Source organism: Salarias fasciatus, chromosome 20 (genome assembly GCF_902148845.1).
Source record: "Salarias fasciatus chromosome 20, fSalaFa1.1, whole genome shotgun sequence".
NCBI classification, from domain to species: domain Eukaryota; kingdom Metazoa; phylum Chordata; class Actinopteri; order Blenniiformes; family Blenniidae; genus Salarias; species Salarias fasciatus.
Window position 1 is genome coordinate 22,784,621 of NC_043764.1, and position 23,410 is coordinate 22,808,030.

General features: G+C 46.9%; 1 protein-coding gene and 1 pseudogene across 2 annotated transcripts; both read right to left on the bottom strand.

The window, feature by feature from the left end:
- Positions 1–740: 740 nt before the first annotated feature.
- Positions 741–14,530, bottom strand: bgnb (biglycan b). 2 transcript variants are annotated; one of them, XM_030119873.1, is made up of 8 exons: positions 14,373–14,530; positions 8,457–8,721; positions 5,901–6,013; positions 2,191–2,404; positions 1,957–2,067; positions 1,342–1,435; positions 1,066–1,204; positions 782–979 (listed from the first exon to the last, which is right to left on the bottom strand). In XM_030119873.1, exons 2-8 carry the CDS (start codon positions 8,704–8,706, stop codon positions 782–784), a joined length of 1,119 nt encoding a protein of 372 aa, XP_029975733.1. In that variant the 5' UTR covers positions 8,707–8,721; positions 14,373–14,530. The 2 variants fall into 2 exon arrangements, with proteins under 2 accessions (XP_029975734.1, XP_029975733.1); XM_030119874.1 differs by lacking the exon at positions 14,373–14,530 and having other exon boundaries at positions 741–979; positions 8,457–8,706.
- Positions 14,531–20,203: 5,673 nt separating this feature from the next.
- LOC115407444 (extracellular matrix protein 2-like) overlaps positions 20,204–23,410 on the bottom strand; it is an 8,971-nt pseudogene continuing 5,764 nt past the window's right edge.

Consider the following 23,410-nt stretch of genomic DNA (forward strand, 5'->3'; position numbering starts at 1 on the left):
TACCTCAGTGTCCCCTCAAGGAATACTGTACTGTAAGGTATCGCTCAGATAATGTTTATTAAAGGCATAGAAAAGACTCTTTACACAGACCGGTTGGTGGTTCAGCTGAATTTGTTCAGTTCCAATAAAGGAAACTCAAACAGGCAAGTTTTACTAATTCAACATGAAGATAAAGTTAATCTGAAGTCATTTTATGAGTCTGTTGTAAAATTCCATGGCTGTGTGTTTCTGAATATAAGTTAACCAAAGTATTAACGGCTTTAAAACAGGGGCAAGTTCAGGTAAATACCGAATTGGCACACACACAGGAAGTTATATAGAACACCTTTTATATATCTCTATAGTCCCCATCTTGATCTTGATCACAATATGAAGTGTTGTGTAAAGATATGGAATGAAACGCTTCACAAGTTTTCAGTTGTTCATGGATTTAGGTTTAGGAAACAACACTCATTGTACACATCCTCCTCATTTTACTCTTTTAAAAGGCAAAACCTTTCCAAACTTTGACTTTCAAGAATGCAAAAAACTCACATGGGAGACTGCAAAGGTTTTGCTTTCATTCCCTTCAAGTTATGGGTTTCTATTTTTCGCCTCTCTTTTCATCAGTTTATTGCCCACCTTCTCCATCTGTACAAAAACAATAAAAAAACGGATTTCATATATAAACTACTTTTAATTCATCACTCAAGTTTTTTGTTACCATTACTATTTAAATTATCTGCTCCTCCTCCCCCTCGTTATCCATCCTCCTCCCTTCACTTCCTCTGTATTTTCCTTTTTACTTCTTGTAGTTGCCGAACTGAATGGCGAGTCGGTCGCTGACGCAGCGAAACGTTGCCGGTTGCACCTCCCAGTAATTCACGGGGTTGGAAAACAGGCTGATGCCGTTATAGAATGTCCTCTTCATCCCAAAACCGCGAGGGCAGAAGTCATCCACGCCCACATGGGCGATGTTGTTGGAATGCAGATAAACCACCTGAAAGGGACCAACGGGTGAAATCAGTGAAGATGAGACGTCTGAGGTGCAGAAGAAGAGGAAGACGGAGCACACATGGGGCTCACCTGTAGGAATTTCATGTCTGGCAGGCCTCTGGGAACATGAGTCAGGCGGTTGTTGTCCAGGTGCAGTTCTCTGAGCTGGGGCAGGTAGGATAAGCTTCCATTCTCGATGTTACGGATGTGGTTAAAGCCAAGGCCCAGCCTGGAAGGAGGGGAAAACAGGTCATTTCAGGCTACATTTTCAAGGCAGAGTACCTCAAAATTCACTTCACTGCAGGAAAGCCATTGACAGCATCATGGTGCTGTAAATGAGCAATGGCGCATGAGTGTGAAACCCACCTGTAGAGGTTTTTGTAGCGGCTCAGGTCCTCCAGTTCAACAGCCTGGATCTGATTATGGTCCAGATGAAGCTCACGGAGACTCTCCGGGAGATCTGAAAGGAGGAAACCGTTGGTGTGAGATTTCCCTTCAGAATCAGAATCTTAATATGTGATCTTGTCTTAGTGATAGTGTTTAGAGATGACGTACAGTACAGTAATTACTCCACTCATTATTCCGCTGACGAACACAATAATTACAAATAAATATGATGCACAGAGTCATTTAGTATACCTAACTGGTCGGGTAAAGCAAAGGAAATTCAGCAGAAGTTGAATTGATATTTCAAGTCTGGGTCTGTGCTCAAGAGTTCAGATGTGGTTTGAAAGTCCAGATCATATGTTAAGTGTTTAGATTCCACTGTTAAGAGTTGTTCAAGGTCTACTTTAGAGAGCCACTTTCAAAAGTTCAGCTCTGATTTGACAATTGAGATAAAAGACGTTGATGAGAGAGCTTCCCTTCTGCTGATTGCTTACTGGCTCTTGGTGGTTAACCACATTTCCCAAACAGCTGGACTCGTCTTCCAACTAGACTAACTCAGACACATTAAAGCTCACAGCACAGATGAGTCATTACCTTTTGGCACTCCGGTAAGTTTAGCCTCCGATATGCGCAGATAATTCAGTTTCAGTCCCTTAAAAGCTCCCGGCTCAAAGCCACTGTTGTGGATGGGGTTTGCTCCCATTTCTGCAAGATACAGAGAACAACTGTGGCATGAAATGAAACGTCGTCCCTTTAATCTACCAAAAAATTCCATGCCAATGTGGCAGAGGCGGTGGCGAGCGCCACGGAGTCATCAGCCTTCCTGACCTATGCAGTTCATGTTGCTTAGTCCGGCGAAGGCTCCGGCCGCCACATTCCTGATGCGGTTCTCGTGGATCCTCATCTCAACCAGAGAGGCAGGCAGGTTCTTCGGGATGGTGGTCAGCAGATTCTTGGAGAAGTAGAGTTTTTGCATCTGCTTCAAGGGGATGAATGTTCTGGGATGGACTTTGGAAATTTGGTTGTTCCTAAGAGAGAGACCCTGAAAGAAAATATCGGGCATATATTTAGCACCCATTTTATTGTGTTTTATAGGACTAATACAATACATGTTGTGGGAGAAGGTGCCCGAGCTTGTGAGGGAGGTTGAGAGGTACCGGCTGGATATAGTCGGGCTCGCCTCCACCATATAGCCTGGGCTCTGGAACCCAACCTCTTGAGAGGGGCTGGGCTCTCCACTTCTGTGGCGTTGCCCTCGGTGAGAGACGGCGGGCTGGTGTGGGTTTGCTTATAGCCCCACAGCTCAGCCGCCATGTGTTGGAGTTTACCCCAGTCAACGAGAGGGTCGGATCTCTGCGCCTTTGGGTTGGGGATAGGTGCCTTACTGTTGTTTCAGCTTACGGGCTGAACAGCAGTACAGATTACCTGGCCTTCTTGGAGTCCCTGGGAGGGGTGCTGGACAGTGCTCCGACTGGGGACTCCATTGTTCTACTGGGGGACTTCAATGCCCACGTGGGCAGCGACAGTGACATCTGGAGGCGGGTGATTGGCCTCCCTGATCTGAAACCGAGTGGTGTTTTGTTATTGGACTTCTGTGCTAGCCAGTTTGTCCATAACAAACACCATGTTCGAGCACAGGGGTGTCCATAAGTGCACTTGACTCCAGGACACCCTAGGTCGGAGGTCGATGATCGACTTTGTTGTCGTGTCATCTCACCTCCGGCCGTGTGTTTTGGACACTCGGGTGAAAAGAGGAGCAGAGCTGTCGACCGATCACCACCTCGTGGTGAGTTGGATTCGCTGGCAGAGGAGGAAACTGGACAGACTTGGCAGACCCAAACGTATTGTGAGGGTGTGCTGGGAACATCTGGTGGAACCCTTTGTCAGCGTCGTTTTCAACTCCCACCTCCAGGAGAGCTTCTCTCATGTCCTGAGGGAGGCTGGGGACATTGAGTCCGAGTGGACCATGTTCTCCATCTCCATTGTTGAAGCAGCTGCTCGGAGCTGTGGTTGTAATATCTCTGGTGCCTGTCGTGGTGGCAACCCCCGAACCCGGTGGTGGACACCGGAAGTAAGGGCTGCGGTCAAGCTGAAGGAGTTCTATTGAGCCTTGTTGGCTCGTGGGACTCCAGAAGCAACTGATGGGTACCGGCAGGCCAAGCGAACTGCAGCCCGAGTGGTTGTGGAGGCAAAAACTTGTTTCTCGGAGGAGTTCAGGGGGGCCATGGAGGAGGACTACCTGTTGGCCTCAAAGAAATTCTGGCAAACCATCCGGCGCCTCAGGAGGGGAAAGCAGGTCTCCACTAACACTGTTTACAGTGGATGTGGGGAGCTGCTGACCTCAACTGGGGATATTGTTGGACGGTGGAAGGAATACTTCGAGGACCTGCTCAATCCCGTCACCACGTCTTCCGTGGAGGAAGCAGAGGCCAACATCTCAGAGGTGGACTCGTCCATCACCCAAGCTGAAGTCATCGAGGTGGTTGGTAAGCTCCTCAGTGGCATGGCACCGGGGGTGGATGAGATTCGCCCCGAGTACCTTAAGTCTCTGGATGTGCAGGGACTGTCTTGGTTGACACGTCTCTGCAACATCGTGTGGCAGTCGGGGACAGTGCCTCTGGATTGGCAGACCGGGGTGGTGGTCCCCTTGTTTAAAAAGGGGGACCGGAGGGTGTGCTCCAACTGTAGGTCGATGACACTTCTCAGCCTCCCCGGGAAAGTCTATTTCAGGGTACTGGAGAGGAGGATTCGACCGACAGTCGAACCTCGGATCCAGGAGGAACAATGCAGTTTTTGTCCTGGTCGTGGAACACTGGACCAGCTCTATACCCTCCATAGTGTGCTCGAGGGTTCGTGGGAGTTTGCCCAACCAGTCCACATGTGTTTTGTGGATTTGGAGAAGGCATTCGACCGCGTCCCTCGTGGTGTCTTGTTGCGGGTGCTCCGGGAATATGGAGTTCGGGGCCCCTTGTTAAGGGCCGTCCAGTCTCTGTACGACCGGAGTAGGAGCCTGGTCCGCATTGCCGGCAGTAAGTCGGACTTCTTCCCAATGCATGTTGGACTCCGGCAGGGCTGCCCTTTGTCACGGGTTCTGTTCATCATTTTTGTGGACAGAATTTCTAGGTGCAGACAGGGGCCGGATCGGGTCAGGTTTCATAGCCACAGGATTTCATCTCTGCTTTTTGCAGATGATGTTGTCCTGTTGGCTTCATCGAACCCAGACCTGCAGCATGCACTGGGGCGGTTCGCAGCCAAGAGTGAAGCGACAGGGGTGAGGATCAGCACCTCCAAATCCGAGGCCATGGTCCTCGACCGGAAGAAGGTGGTCTGCCCCCTCCAGGTCGGTGGAGAGACTCTGGTCCAAGTGGAGGAGTTTAAGTATCTCGGGGTCTTGTTCACGAGTGAGGGACGGATGGAGCGTGAGATTGACAGGCGGATCGGTGCAGCGGCTGCAGTGATGCGGTCATTGTATCGGTCTGTTGTGGTGAAGAAGTAGCTGAGCTGAAAGGCGAAGCTCTCGATTTACCGGTCAATCTACGTTCCCACCCTCACCTATGGTCATGAGCTCTGGGTCATGACCGAAAGGACAAGATCCCGGATGCAAGCGGCTGAAATGAGTTTCCTTCGTAGGGTGGCTGGGTGCTCCCTTAGAGATAGGGTGAGGAGCTCAGTCACCAGGGAGGAGCTCGGAGTAGAGCCGCTACTCCTCTGCATCAAGAAGAGCCAGCTGAGGTGGCTCGAGCACCTCTTTAGGATGCCTCCTGGACACCTCCCTAGGGAGGTGTTCCGGGCATGTCCCACAGGGAGGAGACCCCGGGGAAGACCTAGGACACGCTGGAGAGACTATGTCTTGCGGCTGGCCTGGGAACACCTTGGGATCCTCCCAGAGGAGCTGGAGGAAGTGTCTGGGGACAGGGAAGTCTGGGCATCTCTGCTTAGACTGTTCCCCCCACGACCCGGCCCCGGATAAGCGGTAGAAAATGGATGGATGGATGGATTTATAGGAAAAACAGAAAAAACATTGTACACAAAACACACACAAGAGCTCCATTTTGTTCCCTCTGTCAGAGTAAATGAGCGTGTGAGTGAATAAAAACAGATCCAGCTAACAGTGGTCCGTCTCTCCACCTGTGCTGGCCGAAGACACAGACGGAGGAAGTCTGAGGTAAACAGGCTTTAATAGAGATGCTATTGTATAATGTCATGTCAGGAGTTTCCGAAGTTGCCAGACTTAATATTGCTCTTGGTCAGCAGTCTTGAATGTGGGTCAGGAGTGAGCAAAGCCTTATTGCTGGGAGAGCCTGAACACTCCCACTTGGCTTCAGGCTCCACTTTAATACAATTAAAGCTCTCAGAGCAAAGGGCGGCGCTGGGTAAAAAAGAAAAAGGAAATGAACCTGTAAATCCCAGACAGAGGAAACAGAGCTCATAATGATATTTCTCACGCCAAAGCTGTGATGAGTCAGTTTCTCTTGCTGAGGACGAGCTGAGCTGATCCTCAGTGTGACGTTACGAACGCAGCCAGCTGTGCTTCTTACGTATAAGTGAGGAAGGCCTCTGAAGTCGTGCTCTTTCAGTTCAGTGATCCGGTTGTTCTGCAGGTCCAGGAACTTTGTGTCCTGAGGAATGTTCTTCGGCACCTCCGTTAAACCTGCAGACCCCAAAAAAAAACACACAGATGGGAATCACCCTCCATTAAAAGCTTCCCTGGGTGACGCTGAACCGGCAACCTGAAAACCGGTTTGTTTTCAGTGGACAACATCTGAGGATATCTTGGTCAGACCTAGACTTTGGAAAATAAATAGTCACAGTGTGTTTCAAACCTGCATCAGGCCTAAAAATTAAACCAATCGCATGCCCACACAATCGCAAATGAGTACTTTGGTTCTCCCAGACTATTATTTTAATGAAAGGTGGATACAGACACAAGCATGGAGGTCACACACACAGACGTCAGCGCAGTGCGTAACTACCACTACTGGTTAGTCACTGGCAACGACACACACACACACACACACACTCACACACACACACACACACACACACAGTTTCCCCTCATGCCAGATGGGGACACCAGATGTTTTCCATCTGGTTTCTATTTGACAGAAGTCACAAATGATGTGATTTAAATACCATCAGCAGAGTCACACATCAAATGGAAAGGACAGGGGCACAACCCAGACACATTCGAATACAGTCTGACTGCTGTGTGTGTGTGAGTGTGTGTGTGTGTTAATGTGTGAGTTTGAAACCGCAATGAGTTGAGGATAAGTGTCCTAATTTTGGCTCCTTTGTGACAGAAAAAGATCACTAGAAATGACCGAAATAATATTTATTAACCAAGAAATTAATCCAGGACAAAAAGCGATTGCTTGCAGAGAGCATTGTTGTGGCGTTCAGAAACACACCTGCACTCTTCCACTGGGGGATCTCTGGAAAAAGACTCGGCACACGCACAAACACTAAGACCAGCAATCATTAACGTGACCACATCACAGCGCCACGTGGACGGGTGTATCAGATGTGGTCGGTGGCGCAGACGGGCTCCGGCCGGCGGACGGCCACCGGGGCCAGCCTCACGTGGACCGGCACCATGATGCAACGCCGTCCGCCTGGTCGGAGAGCGCCAGCTGTCCCACTGGGATCCAGTCTACCACCGACCACATCTGACCCGCAGGCCCGTACCAGGAGCTGTCCGTCCAGAGTTAAGTTTAGATATATGGGTTTGGTTGTGCTGCGCCACACCCTCCGTGACACCACACAGCTCCAAGCCTCTGCGGCGCTCTGTTCAGACCACGTCCACACACAGATCCCTGCTGCTCAGACTTCATTTCACCTGCAAGATGATTGAGAAAGTTTTTATTCAAGCTTTCCGTATACAGTTTAAACCAGGCCGTGTCTCTCTCTGGCCTGGATCCATCCTGCCAGCTGGAGACCTTCGAACCTCTGTGCATGCATCAGATCTAACAGACATGATAAACACAACAGGAGAAGAAGAAGAAAAAACACTTTCACCAGGAGTCTGATTAAGAGAATGCTCTGAACCCCCCAAACCACAAACCACGGCTCTTCACCCATATCTGCCACAAATCTCCGAGCCTCCACCGCCAACTGACGAAACTAGCGCCTTGTAAAACCCCAGCGCCCCTTAACACAAATACTCAACATCACGCTGGGATGCACACTGAGAGGAGACAGACGCCACCACCAAAATACATCTGTTCCAAATAAGCACTTGACATCTCGGAAATTATACGCTTCCACATTTACCCGGTACAGGGAGACCAGGGACAGTAAATACATAGAGCCTGTAAAATGATGATGCGACGAAACCATCGTGTCTAAACAGGGACGTCTTATTAGAGCTATATAGCTGGTATAATGTGAGGAATCTTTATGTTTATAAAAAGGACCGATTAAGTTTTCCCCCGGTCCCTTTAAAATAGAGAACGGAGGAAAAGCACATACTTATAATATCTTCACTCAGGAAATTGTTCGTGGAAACTACTAAAATTAAGTCTGGAAGAGTGAGACTTCCATTTTTAAATTCTCTATTCATTTTGTTGTATTTCTGTCTAATTTCCACACAAATGTTTGGTTTTCTCCTTCTGTTTTGGGTTTCCATCCAATATCCTGCACATGAAACGGCACCTGAAAGAGTTTGAACTCAAAGTAGCTCCTTCTTACTTAAGATTTTTAATATTTTGTCTTCTCTCCTGCAATCCCTTGATTCCTTCCCTCCTTTCCTTGATCCCTTTCCATCTCTCATCTTTCTGCCTTCTCTTCCTCCTTTCAAATATCTTTTTTTTTCTAGCTGGCTCAGGCCATTCCTCTCTTCCTCCTCCGCCCGGCACGCTCAAAGTCAGGAACACGAAATCCCTCAAAGAGATGCCTTTCTTGAGAAAATATTCCAGCGTTATCCCAGAGGAGGAACCGTCTCCCTTAGATAACAGATCAAACGGGAAGGGGGGGGGCTTGCAGGTCATGCAAGGCCTGGATGGATTATGCTCAGTCATTCAACTCATTTGTTTTTCTTTTGTTTTTTCTTTCTGACACACACACACACTGCTTCCCGCTCACACACTCGCACTGACCGAGGTCAGAACACTGGACGACGCGCAGCCGGCAGTGGCAGCCGAAGGGACACATGGGCACGTCGGGGGGGAGGATCTCCTCGATGGCCGAGCCTTCCTCCTCGTCCCTCATCATCGCCATCAGCCCGCCGCTGTCTATACTGTCCATGGCGAAGTCCCAGAAGCCCCTCTGCTCAAAGGGCAAGGCGGAGGAGGCGGCGAGCAGCTGGGCCACGCAGAGGAAGAGCAGAAGGGAGCAGTGTGGCAGCATCTTCGACTTTTACACCTGAGAACGTACAGAGACAGAGAGAAGAAGGCAGCATTATAGTTAAATCAATAGATTTTTATAGAAGTTATACTCTTCACCACTGATAACTAAAACCATGCAGCCAAACGTGTGTGATGGTGTTGAATTATGTGGACTTTTGCAGTGAGATGTTTAGTTTCTTCCCTTCATAATGACTAAATCAGATGGAAATATGATGGAATATAAATGCCTGGGAAGCTGCACTGAGGAAGGAAGAAGGACTGATGCTTCTCTGCCTTCAACTCCGGACACTTAAAAAAAAAATTGTTTTTCAAACAAATTTTCAAATATTATTTTTTCCTTGTAAATATTATTCTGTCATATACTCGCTCAAATTCAGACTCAGACAGAGCACGTGCCAAAACTTAGGTGAAAAAAAAAGAAAAATTCCAACAATGTCCGTGTTTTATAGGCGCAGACTAAAACATAGCAAAGGCTCAAGACTCAGAAATACACGCTGAAAATTATTATTGGTTTTGGGACAAATGGCTTTAATATGTATCCAGAGCAGGTGTGATGAGTCTAAAGGTGTCACGATGCTGAACACACAGAGGGGAAATGAAGACGACCCATCATTACCTCCTCCACCCCGGGGTTTAAAAACTGATTAACTAGCTACGTGCATGACACACTGCAACGTGGGTGCAGGGCAGTGGTCAGTGGTAAATTGACAGTGAAATATTATGAAATGGTCTGCTTATCCTTAATTACAAAGGCTGGCTGTTTATACCACACCTTAGAGGGAGACTGCAGTCGGAGGCTGGTGAGGAGAAATGCACTCATTCCCCCTGTCACATGTGCCAGGAGTCGACTCTGGGAGGGAAAGTCACTAAAACCACACCGAAATGTCACTGTCTGCTTCCTGCACACCGAGTTTCTTCTCACCGGCCAATCAGATAGCACGGGGGATAACACCGGAGTGGTGGAAAAGTTTTTTTCCAGCAAATGAGTTTTGCAACAAAGCCACCATTCATCCCCAGGGCAAAGAAAAAAAAAATGGGTGTGCAAGTACGAAATGTGTGTGCGTGAAAAAAACACAAACTCCATGATGTCAGAGCTGTGCGTGCACACACGCTGCTAATTGAGGTCGCCCGACATGTGAGCATGTGTTTGCTTGCTTTATCCTGCACTGACCCGACAAACACTTCAGCGCTGCTCCCTCTCACTCAGCCTAAAAACTAATTCCTGGGGAAAATAATTATTAGCAGGCAAGTTGATCCCTTCAACAGGAAGCTGTGAGTGTGGAGGCCGAACCACTACAGTCCTCCACTGGACACGGGGGTGACCTACGACCTCATAATCTCTCACTCTGGAGTGTTAATCCCACCTCTGATGTGCAGCCTGGTAATCCTACAGAGGCATTTGTTTGAATGGTTTGGAAACTTAGAGAAAAATTCAACTCGATTATTTTTCTGGCCGTCGAAAGACGACGGAGGGTGGAAGTGACGCAACATGATGCAACAACAAAACAATAAGACTGAACAGGAACTTCGTGTTCTGTTTTTGTGTTTTGCAATTTAATGAGAGCTCATCCCAAACGAAATGTAACATGACATTTATTGTCTCGGAATGGTTCTAGTTTTCACAACAATGGCTGCAAAACAATAAAATCTGTGTGGGAGTTTAAAGAGGAATTCTCTGCTAGGGAACATTTCTCGTTACAATCTTCATTATATATTAAAAAAAAATCAATCAACTGATACTGATCCTTCAAATTACACCAGTAATTCTTACCAATGCTTCTCACAAATGAACCCAGGAACGTGGTCATAGTCGAACATCACAGTGTGAGGTTAATAAAACACAATTCAGTTATGAGACCACTCGCAAAACTATGGGAACACGAGAAGAATGTGTGTGTTTCTGTTTTTCAGTGCAATGCATGAAATAATTTCTTATGCAATCATCTGCAACTGCAAACAATTTTGCCCTTCAGATAATTTTCAGGGGCATTAAAAGTGAGTAAAACAAAGAGCCTGTGCACGATGTGGACCCGGCCTGCATGGGAGCATGAATAAACTGGGCCCTGCAGTTTGTTCCCTCCAATAAAAATAGCTGCCAAATTATACCATTTTGTAGAAAAGAAGAAGAAAAAAAAACACACCACTGGCCTTGGCTTGGCCAGAAGAATGCAGCCAGGAGGACACAGCTCGGACATATATAGCCGGCATCACACAATGACACGCAGCACACACTGAAGAGGTGGAATTCACACAGAGAACTCCACCAAACTGCTTTATGCGCCTCTGTTCTTTGTCCTTTGCAGCAGTATGGGAGGTGTAACAAGTGTGCGCTATATTGTAAATCTAAGAAAGCGACACTTAGACTCCAGTTCTGTGGAGACGTCCGTGATTGGTCAGAACGGCCGGGTAAGTCGCCGGCTGTTTGCAGAGATGCAGCGGAGGATAGGGATTTGCAGATAAGAGGCGTTTGGCGCGGCAGAGGAACAAAAAGGACCAACAGGAGTTTAAGTACAGTCTAATACATCCAGGAACAACTGTAAAGCTATCATAAACACAACACGACAACCGGACTGAACCCCATCCCACAGCGAAGCAGCCTCTCCGTTAGTAATAACCACTTATATCCGGCTCTGTTGTTTGCACACACAAATTCCTCTCCTCTCCCTCCATTTAAGCCGTGAGCTGTCAAACATCCGGTCTGGGATGAAAACAAACCAGAGTCTTGGCTCCTAATTGCTGTTGCCACAGCTCACCCTCCAATCCCGAGGCTTAATAGATGGATGGATGAAAAAAGATGGATGAGCAGCTATTCCTGCCTCTCTGTCTCTCTCTGGGTTCATCTCTGAAGCGGAGGGAAAGAGTGGGCGAAGCAGGTCAGGAGTGGCGAGGAGGATGTGAGAGATGAGGCAGGGAAGCGTTTAATCAACAGCTGCATGAGGCCAACAGCAACACAGGGCTGGCCAAGTAGGAGCGAAGAGTTGATCGACCAGGAGGAAATGCACTTCGAACGTGCAAACAGGGACTTTCTGGTTGTCTTTGTTTTGGTTAGAAGTGATTTAAGTAATGAGTTTCATGGGCAGCAGGTTCTCTATGAAAACAAAAGAAGAAATGGACAAATAGACCAACTCATAGGCAGAACAATCTCATTATCTCACACACAAACACACACACCCAATCTGTCTCTCTAAAGGCGTTTAATACAGTCAACAGAAAACACAATTAGAAATAGAGATCTCTCACGGAGACAAAAGCTTCAGCGCGATAAATGAGTAAAGTCACACCTCATCAACTGTGTGGAGGAATAGATGTTGACTGACAATAAAACACAGCGTGCCAGTAAAAGCACCACCTTGAATGTTCTCAGCTGAAGTCTGTTAGTTGTTTGAGTTTCCCACATGCGGAGTCTGAGATTGGCTTTACGTTTCCTATACGCTCGATCCATCATGCAGGAGCTCCTGTCAGCTGTTCTCTCAGCAGTAATTACGTTGAAGTGACTGCAGTTCCCACGAGGAAGCCTTTGCCCTTTCCTGGCGAGACAAACTCATATTTGAATGATTTGCCCTTTGTGCGGTTTGGAATATTAGTCTCCTGCATGTTTGCTCTCCCATGATGGCAGCGGACAGAAACACAGTCAGGCCTCTCTGAAAGAGCGAGGAGGTGTCACCGATCGGGACGTGAGGCGACGCTGGTCTGATTTGTCTCCGCGCTCTGCTTTTCACAGTGTTGGCGGAGTTAAGGTGGGGCAGAGAGCTGCCTGGAAGCCAGCTGGCACCGCAACACTGGTGTATTGGCAGCCGCCACGTCAACACTCGGCGGCTATTGGGATCACACGGCGGCTGCAGGAGATCCCGGCGCTGACGGCGCACAAAGTGATGGACATAGCTCTGTTCTGCAGAGCGGCTCAGTGAAGCACCACTTTGTGGGAAGTCCTTAAATATTTTTAATCTTCTGTGCAAACTATGATTTTTATTTGTACCACATTGAAACTACAAAACAAAATCTCCCCTTGCAGAAGTAGAACAAATGTTTGTGGACTGGAAGCCATGCTGCCCCAGATCCAGTCCCACGTATCCATAAACACCTGCAGTCCACAAGCCGCAAGCCTATTTAAAGGTCCTGTTCCTCCAGAACCGTCAGGTGATTTGCAGGATCTCCCTGATTTCAGTGTGCAATCCATCCTCCTACACACACACACACACACACACACACTCAGCAGACTGACACACGTGTGCACATATCCCAAATTCACACGCACTTCAGAAATACAGGCCGTTAGAGCTAGGCGTGTCCGTTAAGAGCCCTCGGGTGGAGTTAACTGCGCCAGCGGCTGTAATTTGGTGACTGCTAACCCTAAAAAAAGGATCTGTTTGGCAGCTTCGCCGATGCCGCCGAGCTTGGATGTGGCGGCGAGCCGCGCGCTGCTGAAGAGAGGAGGCCTGGCCGGAGCAGTCGCAGCGAGCAGAGCCGCTCAGAAACGACACAACGGGGCCATACTGTTCACTCACAGCAGCAGATCCAGGCCAGAGGGCAGAAGATCTGCGTTTACACTCTTGGCTTTGAATAGAGGTGACTAACAATGGATGCTTCATGAAAAAAAAATTTAAAAAAAGCATTGAATTTTGCAGGGTGAATGGTTTGAAATAAATCAAGTTGGGCCAGACAGGTGAATGAGCAGGTGGAGGGCGGTCAGACCACAGCCGGGCTAATAGGCAGGCTGGCTCAGTGGTCAGGAAACACATTTCCACCGTCACTTTGGATGTCTGACCACTCTCCAGTCACACACACACACACACACACACACACACACACACACACACACACACACACACACACACACACACACACACACACACACACACCGTCTGCTCTTTGTACTGTAAGGTGATGCAGCTCTACTGGCAGACTAGTCCTGGATCCCTTCAGGCACATTACTGGCAGAATCTGGGTCACGGTGGAGAAAACTGTCAAAGAGCCGCATGTTTATTCAAATTACAATACACAGCAATAATCATCCTACCTGATAAAGTTTCAAAGATCACAAACATCTCAACACTGTATACACAGAGCTGAATTTGAGGGTAGTTTCAGAACAAAGTGAGTTGATTGGCACGTTTTGCTGTAATTATTCTCTCTAAATGAAGGAGAGACGTGAGAGTCATTCTGAGGTTTGTTTCGTTTCAGAACACGATGAGAGAAAATGTGTGTATTGACAAGTTGGCAAATGAGTGGAGAAAGAAGATTGCTTGATTATGATCTCGGTGTCAGATGTCTTCAGAGATTTATTGCGCCATCTAGTGGAGGATTGGGGTCAGAAGAAAGAGTCCAGCATCAGATGGGAAGATGGAACAGGTTGGACTCAGAAGGGATAAAATACCAAAACCATTGTCCGAACACTCTGCGGAGAATAAATGAAACTGTATTTCTTTCAGTGTTTACATTTCCTGATGTTACTCCCAGCTGTTTTAAATGAACAATGCATTTTGACAAAAAATAATTTATATTTGAAAAAAGTGCAGCAACAAAGCAAAACAACACAAAATGTTTTATGATAGCAAGTTAAGTATTATTTTCCAATGGTAGTTGCAATACTTAACTGTGAAGTTACCTCAGAAGAAGACTCAAATCACATTGTAATGAACAAAGCATTGAAATACTGCAATTTCTTACCTTTTGGACAGAAAAGAAAAAAAAAGATTAATTCCAAGTTCTAGAAAGTCGGTTGAAATTGTTTCTTTTATTCTCTTCCTCTCCGGCTGATTAAAAAACAAAAAGGAAGAAAGAAAGTGTTCCTCACATTTAGGGATAGTTTGGGTCCTGTGACATCCAGCCCACCGCGCCCCGCGTCAGGCCACCGTGTGCGCTCCGCTCCGGACCCAGCAGAGCCTGCAGCGTCCCGGGGGGCGGAGGGGGGGGCAGAAAGTTACCCAGCCAGCCTCCTTTCTCCCCTTCCTGGAGGGAGGGGGGGAGCAGAGAGGCTCTGCTCGTACAGTAGCTGATGCAGGGAGACAGTCTGTACTGGAGAGCGGTGGTTTTTACCACGAGGCTCCTTCTGTGGAAAACCTTCACAGAGAACCAGCTGGTCCAGACTGGGTCAGCTGGAGGAGGCTCAGGTTCAGGGTCTCACCTCGTGGCTTCTCTTTTCTGTGTGGAGTTTGCATGTTCTCCCTGTGTATGCGTGGGTTTTTTTTTTTTTTTTAGGATGTCCTGTTTCCTCCTGTATTGTTTAAAGTTTGATGAGAATTTCAAAATAAATCTGTACAGTTTCCATCAATATCTGCTTTTTCAGTGCTGTTAGAAAGTTTTCCATTAGAATCCTGAGCAGCTTCATGTGCATCATTTTAACTCCCAGATATCAGAAAAGCATCATTTTTTCTTTGATTTAGCTTCAACAAATGTCAACGACTTAAAAAAATAAACAAAAAAACTTTTACTAAGAATGTTAGTTTAATTATTTTCCATTGTATAAAAGGAGCTTGATCAGTTTAAAATATGATGCATAAACAGCTTCTTATTTTCATCGACGCCAATTTGAATTCCAGATATTAAACTGAGGTGTCTGACATGCCAACACATGCTTTTCTTTTATCTCTGTCAAAAACATTCAGTTATAATTAGAAGTGAAACCCTGTCATGACACTGGGAGGAGGATTAACGTAGCAGAGAAAAGCATAAAGAGCAACGTTTTGGTAAGACTGTAGGAGTCCATAGACGGTGTTACAGTAGAAAAAGTCCCTGATCTTATTGCCCTTTCGGCTGTATAAGATATTTAAGACAAGAATTCACTGCTTTAGTTTGTGTTTAAATTGGCGGAGCTTAATTACAGTGTATTTCATCTGAATTGCTGTCATGTGCAATTAAACATGGTAAGTGCAGATCTCAGACTCAGTTAAAATAATTTGCACTGTCTCCTCTCCTACTCCTCCTTCTCAAGGAGAAAGGTTCAGAGTTTTATTCAGAAATGGTATCATTCTGGTGGAATCTTGCATATCGCCAATAAATATTAGTTTATATGCAGAATGTATTGTGGATGAATAGTTTCAAGAAGTAGTAACACACACACACAAACCAGGCTAGTTTATTTACAGGGGCGGAGCTGCCGTGATGGTGTTGGGGGGGCATTCGCCCTCCCTGCAGTCTGATTGACTTCCCATGAGCCCTCACTGCCTGAAAGTTGGCTGAAGAGAATCTCTCGGGCTGACCTCCTCATGGGTTCAAACTGTACAATTGTTTGCATGTTGAATAAATAAATACATTTTATATTGTATTATGTCCTCATTCAAAAGCTTTCTTTTTCCTCATGTCTGATGTGTGTAAAACAATTAAATTACCCAAACAAATGATTTACGAACAGTCCAATAACACATAATGTGTGTGTTACTATGAAGCATCATTTGAAGGAAGGCATCTCTTTTCTGATCTAATCTTATTCAAACTGTAAATGAATATGTTCCTGTGTATAAATGTTTTTTTGAACACAGAATTTAGGTTCTAAATATTTGATTCTCTCTGAACTGATTTTCTCAAGAAGCATGATTGAGAGGGGAGTGAATCCCCGCTGACAGTAGCAGGGAGGCAGGCTGGACTGCAGAAGAAGAAGAATAGAGCATGGAATGCTGATTCTGCTTCTGTCTTTCCCTCTTTTTTTTAAATCACACATCTTCAAAATGTGTGCAGCAGAATGTGTTTCCATGAAAACATGACAGGAATTTAAAGGCTTTAGTATTGGGTATCCTAGTCCATGGCTTGTTGATAAAATGGTTAAAAAAAAAGTAGAGTTTTGACGTTATCACTGCTGCCTGAAGAGTTCAGGCTTCAGACGAGCCACTGCTTCATCCACGCTGCGTCATGTTGCTGGTTTGTATGAATGAGTCAGTTAAAACATAATACCAGGGTTGTTTCAGCTCTGCAGCTCCTCAGCCACCGTGTTTCCATGTTTGCAGATGTTCAGTGGACTTTTCCATGTAATAATTAAGTCTTGTTTGTATTTCCCCCCGGTCTCCGTTTTAGTGAGCGGCTAGAATCACTGTTTAACTGAACATCCAGTGCGATTAACGCTGAGAGAGAGAGGACACTGGTGACGCTGGCCGTCTGCTCCAACATTATCCACAGAGTGTACTTCTGAGTGAACAGATGATTTAGATTCTTCTCACGGTTCTTTATTAAATTTCGCTCTGGCAGGAGGAAGTGTTTCTTCTCACTGACTCTCTGATTTCCTCTCAGCTTTGCCAGCAACCAGAGAGAGAGAGAGGGAGGGAGAAAGAGAGAGAGGATTTGGCAAGTCAAATCACACTGGGAACTTTTCTGACACTGTACAAAAACTGTGATGAAGACACTTTGCAGTGTTTTATTCAGTATTCAAGAAAAATATGTTTCCTCTCATCATCTGCATGAAAACATGGAGAAAAGTCTGTTTTTCTGTGCTTCTGCCTCTCCGGGCAGACCAGATCAACGCCCTGCAGTTTTGATAAAGGTTACACAGATAACATTCCTTCTTTCTCTGCTTCCTCTCTGTCTCTCATTTTATAGATCCAGTCTCTCTCTGGTCTTTTTAGCGCTTTATTTCTGTGTGCCTGTCTCTCTCCCTCTCCGTGTGGTTCAGTTGATTATGGCGTTGGTCTGCAGCTCCAGGGCTTGGCATCCAAATTAAACCTTTTTGTCCTACGAGCGTTCAACCAACGTGTCTCCAGACATTAGTGCTCCCACTTTGCTCGTTCTTGCGTAGGTGCGAGCATGTTGCAGGAAAGTCACAAAAATAACACCGACCAGCATTTTTTCCTTTTTTTTTTTTTATCGATGACTCTCGCTATCAAAGATTGGCGCGTCGGGATTCTTCAGCACGTGGCTCCCTCTTTTACACGCCACAGTAAGCACATTCTTCTTGACCCGAAATAGTTGACCCTTAACACTGGAACTCAATCTCGCGTTGGAGTAAAGACGCTCATCTCGTCCTCTTTCGCGTTGTCTGTTTGTCTCTGATGACCATCTGAGTTCGGAGGAAAATTCCTCAGCTGCCTTTCTCTGTGTGTACCGGACCTTTTTATTTTATCAGCCAGCCACCCCCTACAAATCCAATAACAAACACAGGAAGCCGCCGTCACCGGGCAGAACGGGCCGTGCGCGGGGCCAGACAAGCCTGACACCGCTTGCAAACAGCTCAGGCTGGATGGGACGACTCACATCTGTTGGGTGTGATGGGATGTTGGTTTAACAGTTTAGCAGTGTGGCACCGAAAGTGGCAAGACTGTCAAATTTGGAAAATGCCTGGTGTGATGAGCTGCGGAGAAACGTCCGAGCATCCGGCGTCAACGCTGAAGAATGAAAGTTCTAAAAGAGAAGCGGTGCAGCTTCGGCCTCAACGCACAGGAACTGCAGTATAAATGTGAACGTGTAGTTTCTGAGACAGTAATGGGCTGTTTACTGAATGACTGTACAATTATGGAGAATGGAGCCTGCGCCACATGCGTAAGACGGAGAGCACAGGTCCAACATGTGATTACACGCCCCGGCACAGAGAGTGAAAAGCATGGATACGCGTGGGAGTCTCTTCGTATTACATGTACAGCTCACACACGTTCGCCTCTCTCCGTTCCCTCCGTCGTCCTCGTTCCCTGAGAATCTCTGTCTGGAGACGCGTCTCCCTCTCCCACAGCCGTCCTCCCACGCTCACACACTCACACACACTTTCATCTGGTCCTTCTGATCTTCAGTTTGACTTGTAAAAACACTCGAACTGCACCTGGTAGTCAAAACAAGCACATGTACTCAAGGCCGTGCACAGTGAGAACACCCCTCATCAAAGTTTGGGCTGGACATCGGGGGGATTTCTGTGTGGAGTCTGCATGTTCTCCCTGGGTTTTGTTGCCGTACTCTGCTTCGCTCCCACGATAGAAAAACACGTGTGCATGTGTTGGTGCATCTAAATGAGTGCATGGGAATAAAAGTGGAGAAAACAAAAGGATTTTTATTGGAGAAAACAAATTCACAATATTTTCCTCTCTGTTCGTGTTAACAGCTCGTTTGAAAGTTTTTGATGAGTACACCAAAGGTTTCAGAGAATCGAAGAGTTTGGTGAGATCACTTCTTTATTTTCAGCTTGATTTCATTTGATGGAAGTATCCAGATAAAGACTCGTCACTCCGACAGAGAGCGTCCTGTAGATGCCTGGCTCATGGGCTTGACACCAGCTCATCCTAGAGCGGGGTCACTGGGGTCGAGCGTCTCGGCTCCATGTGGTTCAGTCGAGTTGTTCCAAACTCCGGTTTTTGCTTTTTCCTGTGCGAGCAGAGAGCCTCTCCTCCAACTGTTGCACGTAGTGTTTTTCAAAGCGTCTTGGTGCTTTGTTCTGTTTCAGGAGGTCTGATTAAAACACTGAAATCAGTAATTAAGCGTAAATGACGAGGGAGAGGACGAGGAGAGAGAGAGAGAGAGAGAGAGAGAGAGAGAAGCTGTGAGAGAACACCGAGTTTTCAGGAGAGAATATGAAACGTCCTATAGCTGTCGGCCTTCCTCTCCTCCTCCCTCACTCTTTAATCTCCCTCAGACTCGTTTGGTCGGACTCGTACCGCTCATGAGAGGCTGCCGGTCTCAGTTTTCACCCATCAGCTCAGAGACCTTCACAGAACAATCACCACATTGTGTGTAGAAACTCAGCTCGTTTTTTTTCTCTTTGCCCCTCAGTTCCACCCTGCCCCGACACTTTCCTCACATCTCCCCTGCTGCTAGTCCAAATAACGGGGAAGCCTGGTCCTCCACCCTCTCACCGATACATTCTGGGACCCCAGATTTTGTGGGGGGCCCTGCAGCGACCGACGCCTCCTCCAGGTGGTTGGAGGCCCTCATTAAGGCCCCCCTCGCGGCCCTGCTGACCCTCAGTGTTTTAACAGGGTGGGTAGAGCCGGCTGTTTATGCTGGAGCTCATCTGGCGATAGGGGAGGAGGAGGACCATGTTTATGCTTTTCCTCCTAATGGCCCCCTTTGGCTGGTTTTTTTGTGTCACCGGACTTTTTCCACTCACTTTTGAGGACATGTAAGAGTCGATTGCTTCATTACCCACAAGTCCCTCTGTCACATCCAAACACTCCTACTTTAATTCCATTTCACCTTAATTAAACGTCTCCTCCTGCAAACCACGAAAGTGCTGCTGAATTACACCGAAGGCGTGGGCTGATCCTTTTCCGTCCTAAAAACCCCAAGTATCCCCTACTTCAATGAAAGACGGAGAACAACCTGCATTTTCAACAGATCTGAGATTCCACTCGACAGCGTTATTCGGTTTTTAGCATGATTTTATACAGCGATTGTTTTAATTACTGTGTAAATTATATATTTGCTCCACTGTGAACCAAAATATTGTTTTCTTCAATCGGTGAGGGTTGGGTAGTTTTAAAACGAAAGCTGTGTCAGACGGTCGGGTTTCATTATGACGACAAGAATCTAAAAATGATGAAAAAAACATTTGTGTGATTATGTGTTGATATACATTGTGTGTGAGAGAGATGTGTGTGTGTGTGTGTCTGGGTCTATTGCTGATAGGCGGGCCCCTGCTGTGGGTAGAGCACCAGGCCCTGTGTGTCGGTCAGACATGAGAAGGCCTTCGGGGGAATCTTTTCCACTTCCAGCTGATTGTTTTCCAGGTGAACCGAAGCCAGAGTTGAGCCGGAGTTACGAGGGTGGCACACTCCCCACTGCCTCAGCAACCTGGAAGCAAACACACAGGAGGAAATACTGAAGTTTTGTAGAGAGACTCAATGGAGAGCAACGTTGTCTTCAACTTCTTGATGTCTTAAATCCAGTTTATCATCATGGAGAACAGTGTGAGCCACTGCCTCTTTCACCTGATCTGATTGTTGTCCAGTCTCAGCGTCTTCAGGTTCTTGAACTGCCTGACGCAGCGCGGGACGTCTTCCAGCCGATTGCCGTCCAGCAGGAGCTCGCCCAGCGAGCGGTAAGTCCCGACGAACGACACCCGCTCCACGCCGTGCTCGCTCAGGGCGTTGTGCGACAGACGGAGCGACCGCAGGCCGGGGCGAAGGTGACGGAAGGCGAAGGCGGGGACCTGACTGATCCGGTTGTGCTGGAGGCTCAGCTTCAGGAGAGGCTGAGGCAGGCTCATGGGGACGGAGGTGAACTGGTTGTAAGACAGGTCCAAAGACTCCAGAGACCTGAGGACGAAAAGGTCATTGCAGTTGCTTACTTTATTTAGCCGATTTCAGTTTTTGCTTTAAATATTGATATTCTATCAGTTTTTTTTGTCAGATGTCCGAGCACTAAACAACTAACTAACAACTTCTGCATTTCAAGGTAGACTCATTTTGGTTGCAGCCACGGTAAATTTCCTAACTACTGTGACGTTCCATGTAAAGTTTTACAAGCCTGATTTCACATCGATTCCAATACTTCTTCGCTGTAAAGCCAAATTTATATAGAAACTGAGCTCCTGTGCAGCAGTGCTGGGGAGAAAGGAAAGAGAGGCTGTGGGGGGATAACACACACAAAATAATGAGGTCTATGGGGCGCGATGTAAGGCAGCATGGCAGCTTGAGGGGGACGTTTTGGTTAAGAGGGTGATAAGCAATATGAAAATGTTTAGTTTGTGGGAAACAGAATGAAGAGCGACGGTCCAGATTGGGCCAGATTTCTGAGGCCCGGGGCGACGTCGCAGCGCAGGGGTTCAGTGTTTTTGCAGCGAGATCCTGCACAGCTGTTGTGAGTTTACAGCCCAGCTCACAGTAGGAGGGAAACCTAATTTTCTGTTCTTCCGCCATCCATCAACCACGTTCAACAAGCAGTGGCCTCAGCAAACACTCAGGTGGCCACACAGCCGAGTGAACCGGGGACCCAGGAGGGGAAGCAGAGCCGGTTCTGGTTACCCGTAAAGGTAATTTACAGTCAGACGTCTGCGTGGACTCTCAAACATTGCGAGTTCCTGAATGCATCAGTGTTTTTCTGGGTTTTTAATTGACATGATGTATGCCGGTGAAAATCCCCCGAGCTGTTGAATCAGTGAAAAAATGAAAGTGTTTCTGAACTGCATCACTGTGATTATCGCCATCGGACGACCTTCGCCCCGCGCCCATCTGCTCCTACAGGGTCCAGCGACAGAAACACCGCGGAGCCCACATTCCTTTCAGCTTAACAAAGGTGTCATAAATCGCATGAATACAGTCATAAAGTGTTTTAAGGAGAACAACACTGAGACACGAGGGACTCAGCACAATAACAGATTTAACTGAAAACATGCACACACACAAAACACCACAAAGCCCTTTTCCATAATCCACATGTGCTGAGGCAGGTTCAAGCTGCTGCATTAAAAAAAAAAAAAAAAAAAACCTGGTTTGGGTTTGGGACTGGAGCCTTCAACATATCACCCAGTTAGTCCCTCTCTCCAGCCCAGACCGGTTGTGTGCTGCTGATTTGTATTCTAAATCTTTGCCAGGAAGCTCAGCAGCAGTCCGCCACCGCTCAGAGCTCCACATGGTATTAATGAGCAGAGACACACAGACCTCCACCCTCCTCACCCCCACCCACTGGCACCCTACACAGAGGCACACACACCACACACACATACACACCCGTGTGCACGCAACATGATGTGACCATGCAACGCTATCGCATGAATACTTTAAGAATGTGATGATATAAAGATGGGAATGACTCACAAGGAGCGAGGATACAGCCGGACAGGTCACCAGTCCGTCACACACAGGCAGATAAACACACACTCACAGTCACGTCTACTGTTTGGATGGGTACCGGGAGAAAATTCACTGCTTTCTGGAAGCATTTTAGGCTGCTTGTTGCATATTTGGATTCATTTAAAGTGCTTGAAACAGATCATAACCAATCATCACACTCATCTCTGGTGTGACAATCCATGAACCTGAACCTCCACACAGCCAGCCCGAGCCCAGGGTGGCAATAAATCTACATAAATGGAACACAGCTCAGTCTCAGTGACAACAAGGAAAAAGACATATTGATTTCACATGGATTCATGGATCTGTTGGGCTTCTGATATTTTCAAGTTGCTCTAGTTGCCTCATTGACACAGGTAGTTGGCAGCAGCTGCAAATGGATCCTGAGGAACACAACCACAGAGTAGACAAGTATCTATGGTTTTTATGAAAAACTGAAATGTGGACACCAGAGATTGAAAATATTAAGCAGTAAAGTCTTCACTAAATAGGTTTTACATCAGCGGTGGTAAAGAGGTAGAATATGAAGTGAGATTCTGGGAATCAAGCCACACTGAGAAGGATACCAGGTCCAGGCTCAGTCTCCAGACCCCTGTAATCTCTGGTAACTACCACTCTTACCTCCAATCACTGAATCCCAGCAGGACCCTTTGGCCTGTAGCAGACACAGAGCTCCGAGCTGCAGCACAATGCCATTTATTTCACCATCCAGCAATTTAGTTTCCATTTCTCCACACTCCTTTACAGGAGAGTACGGAGAATATTCTCGTCCACTGCTGGTTTCAAGCATTGTGAGACATTTTCAGGATTTTTGTTTGAGGCTCCAGAGATGATCTTTGCAATTTTCCAATATCATCTCCAATGACGTTCAGGTCAAACTGAATGCACTCACAGTCTGCAGGCTTTGCCGCACAGAAGGAGGATTTAAAAATGGACGGGACACTAATAAGCCTTCAGAGTTGATGGTAAAGTTGCTTCTCTCACTACTGACGAGGTCAAGTGTCAGAC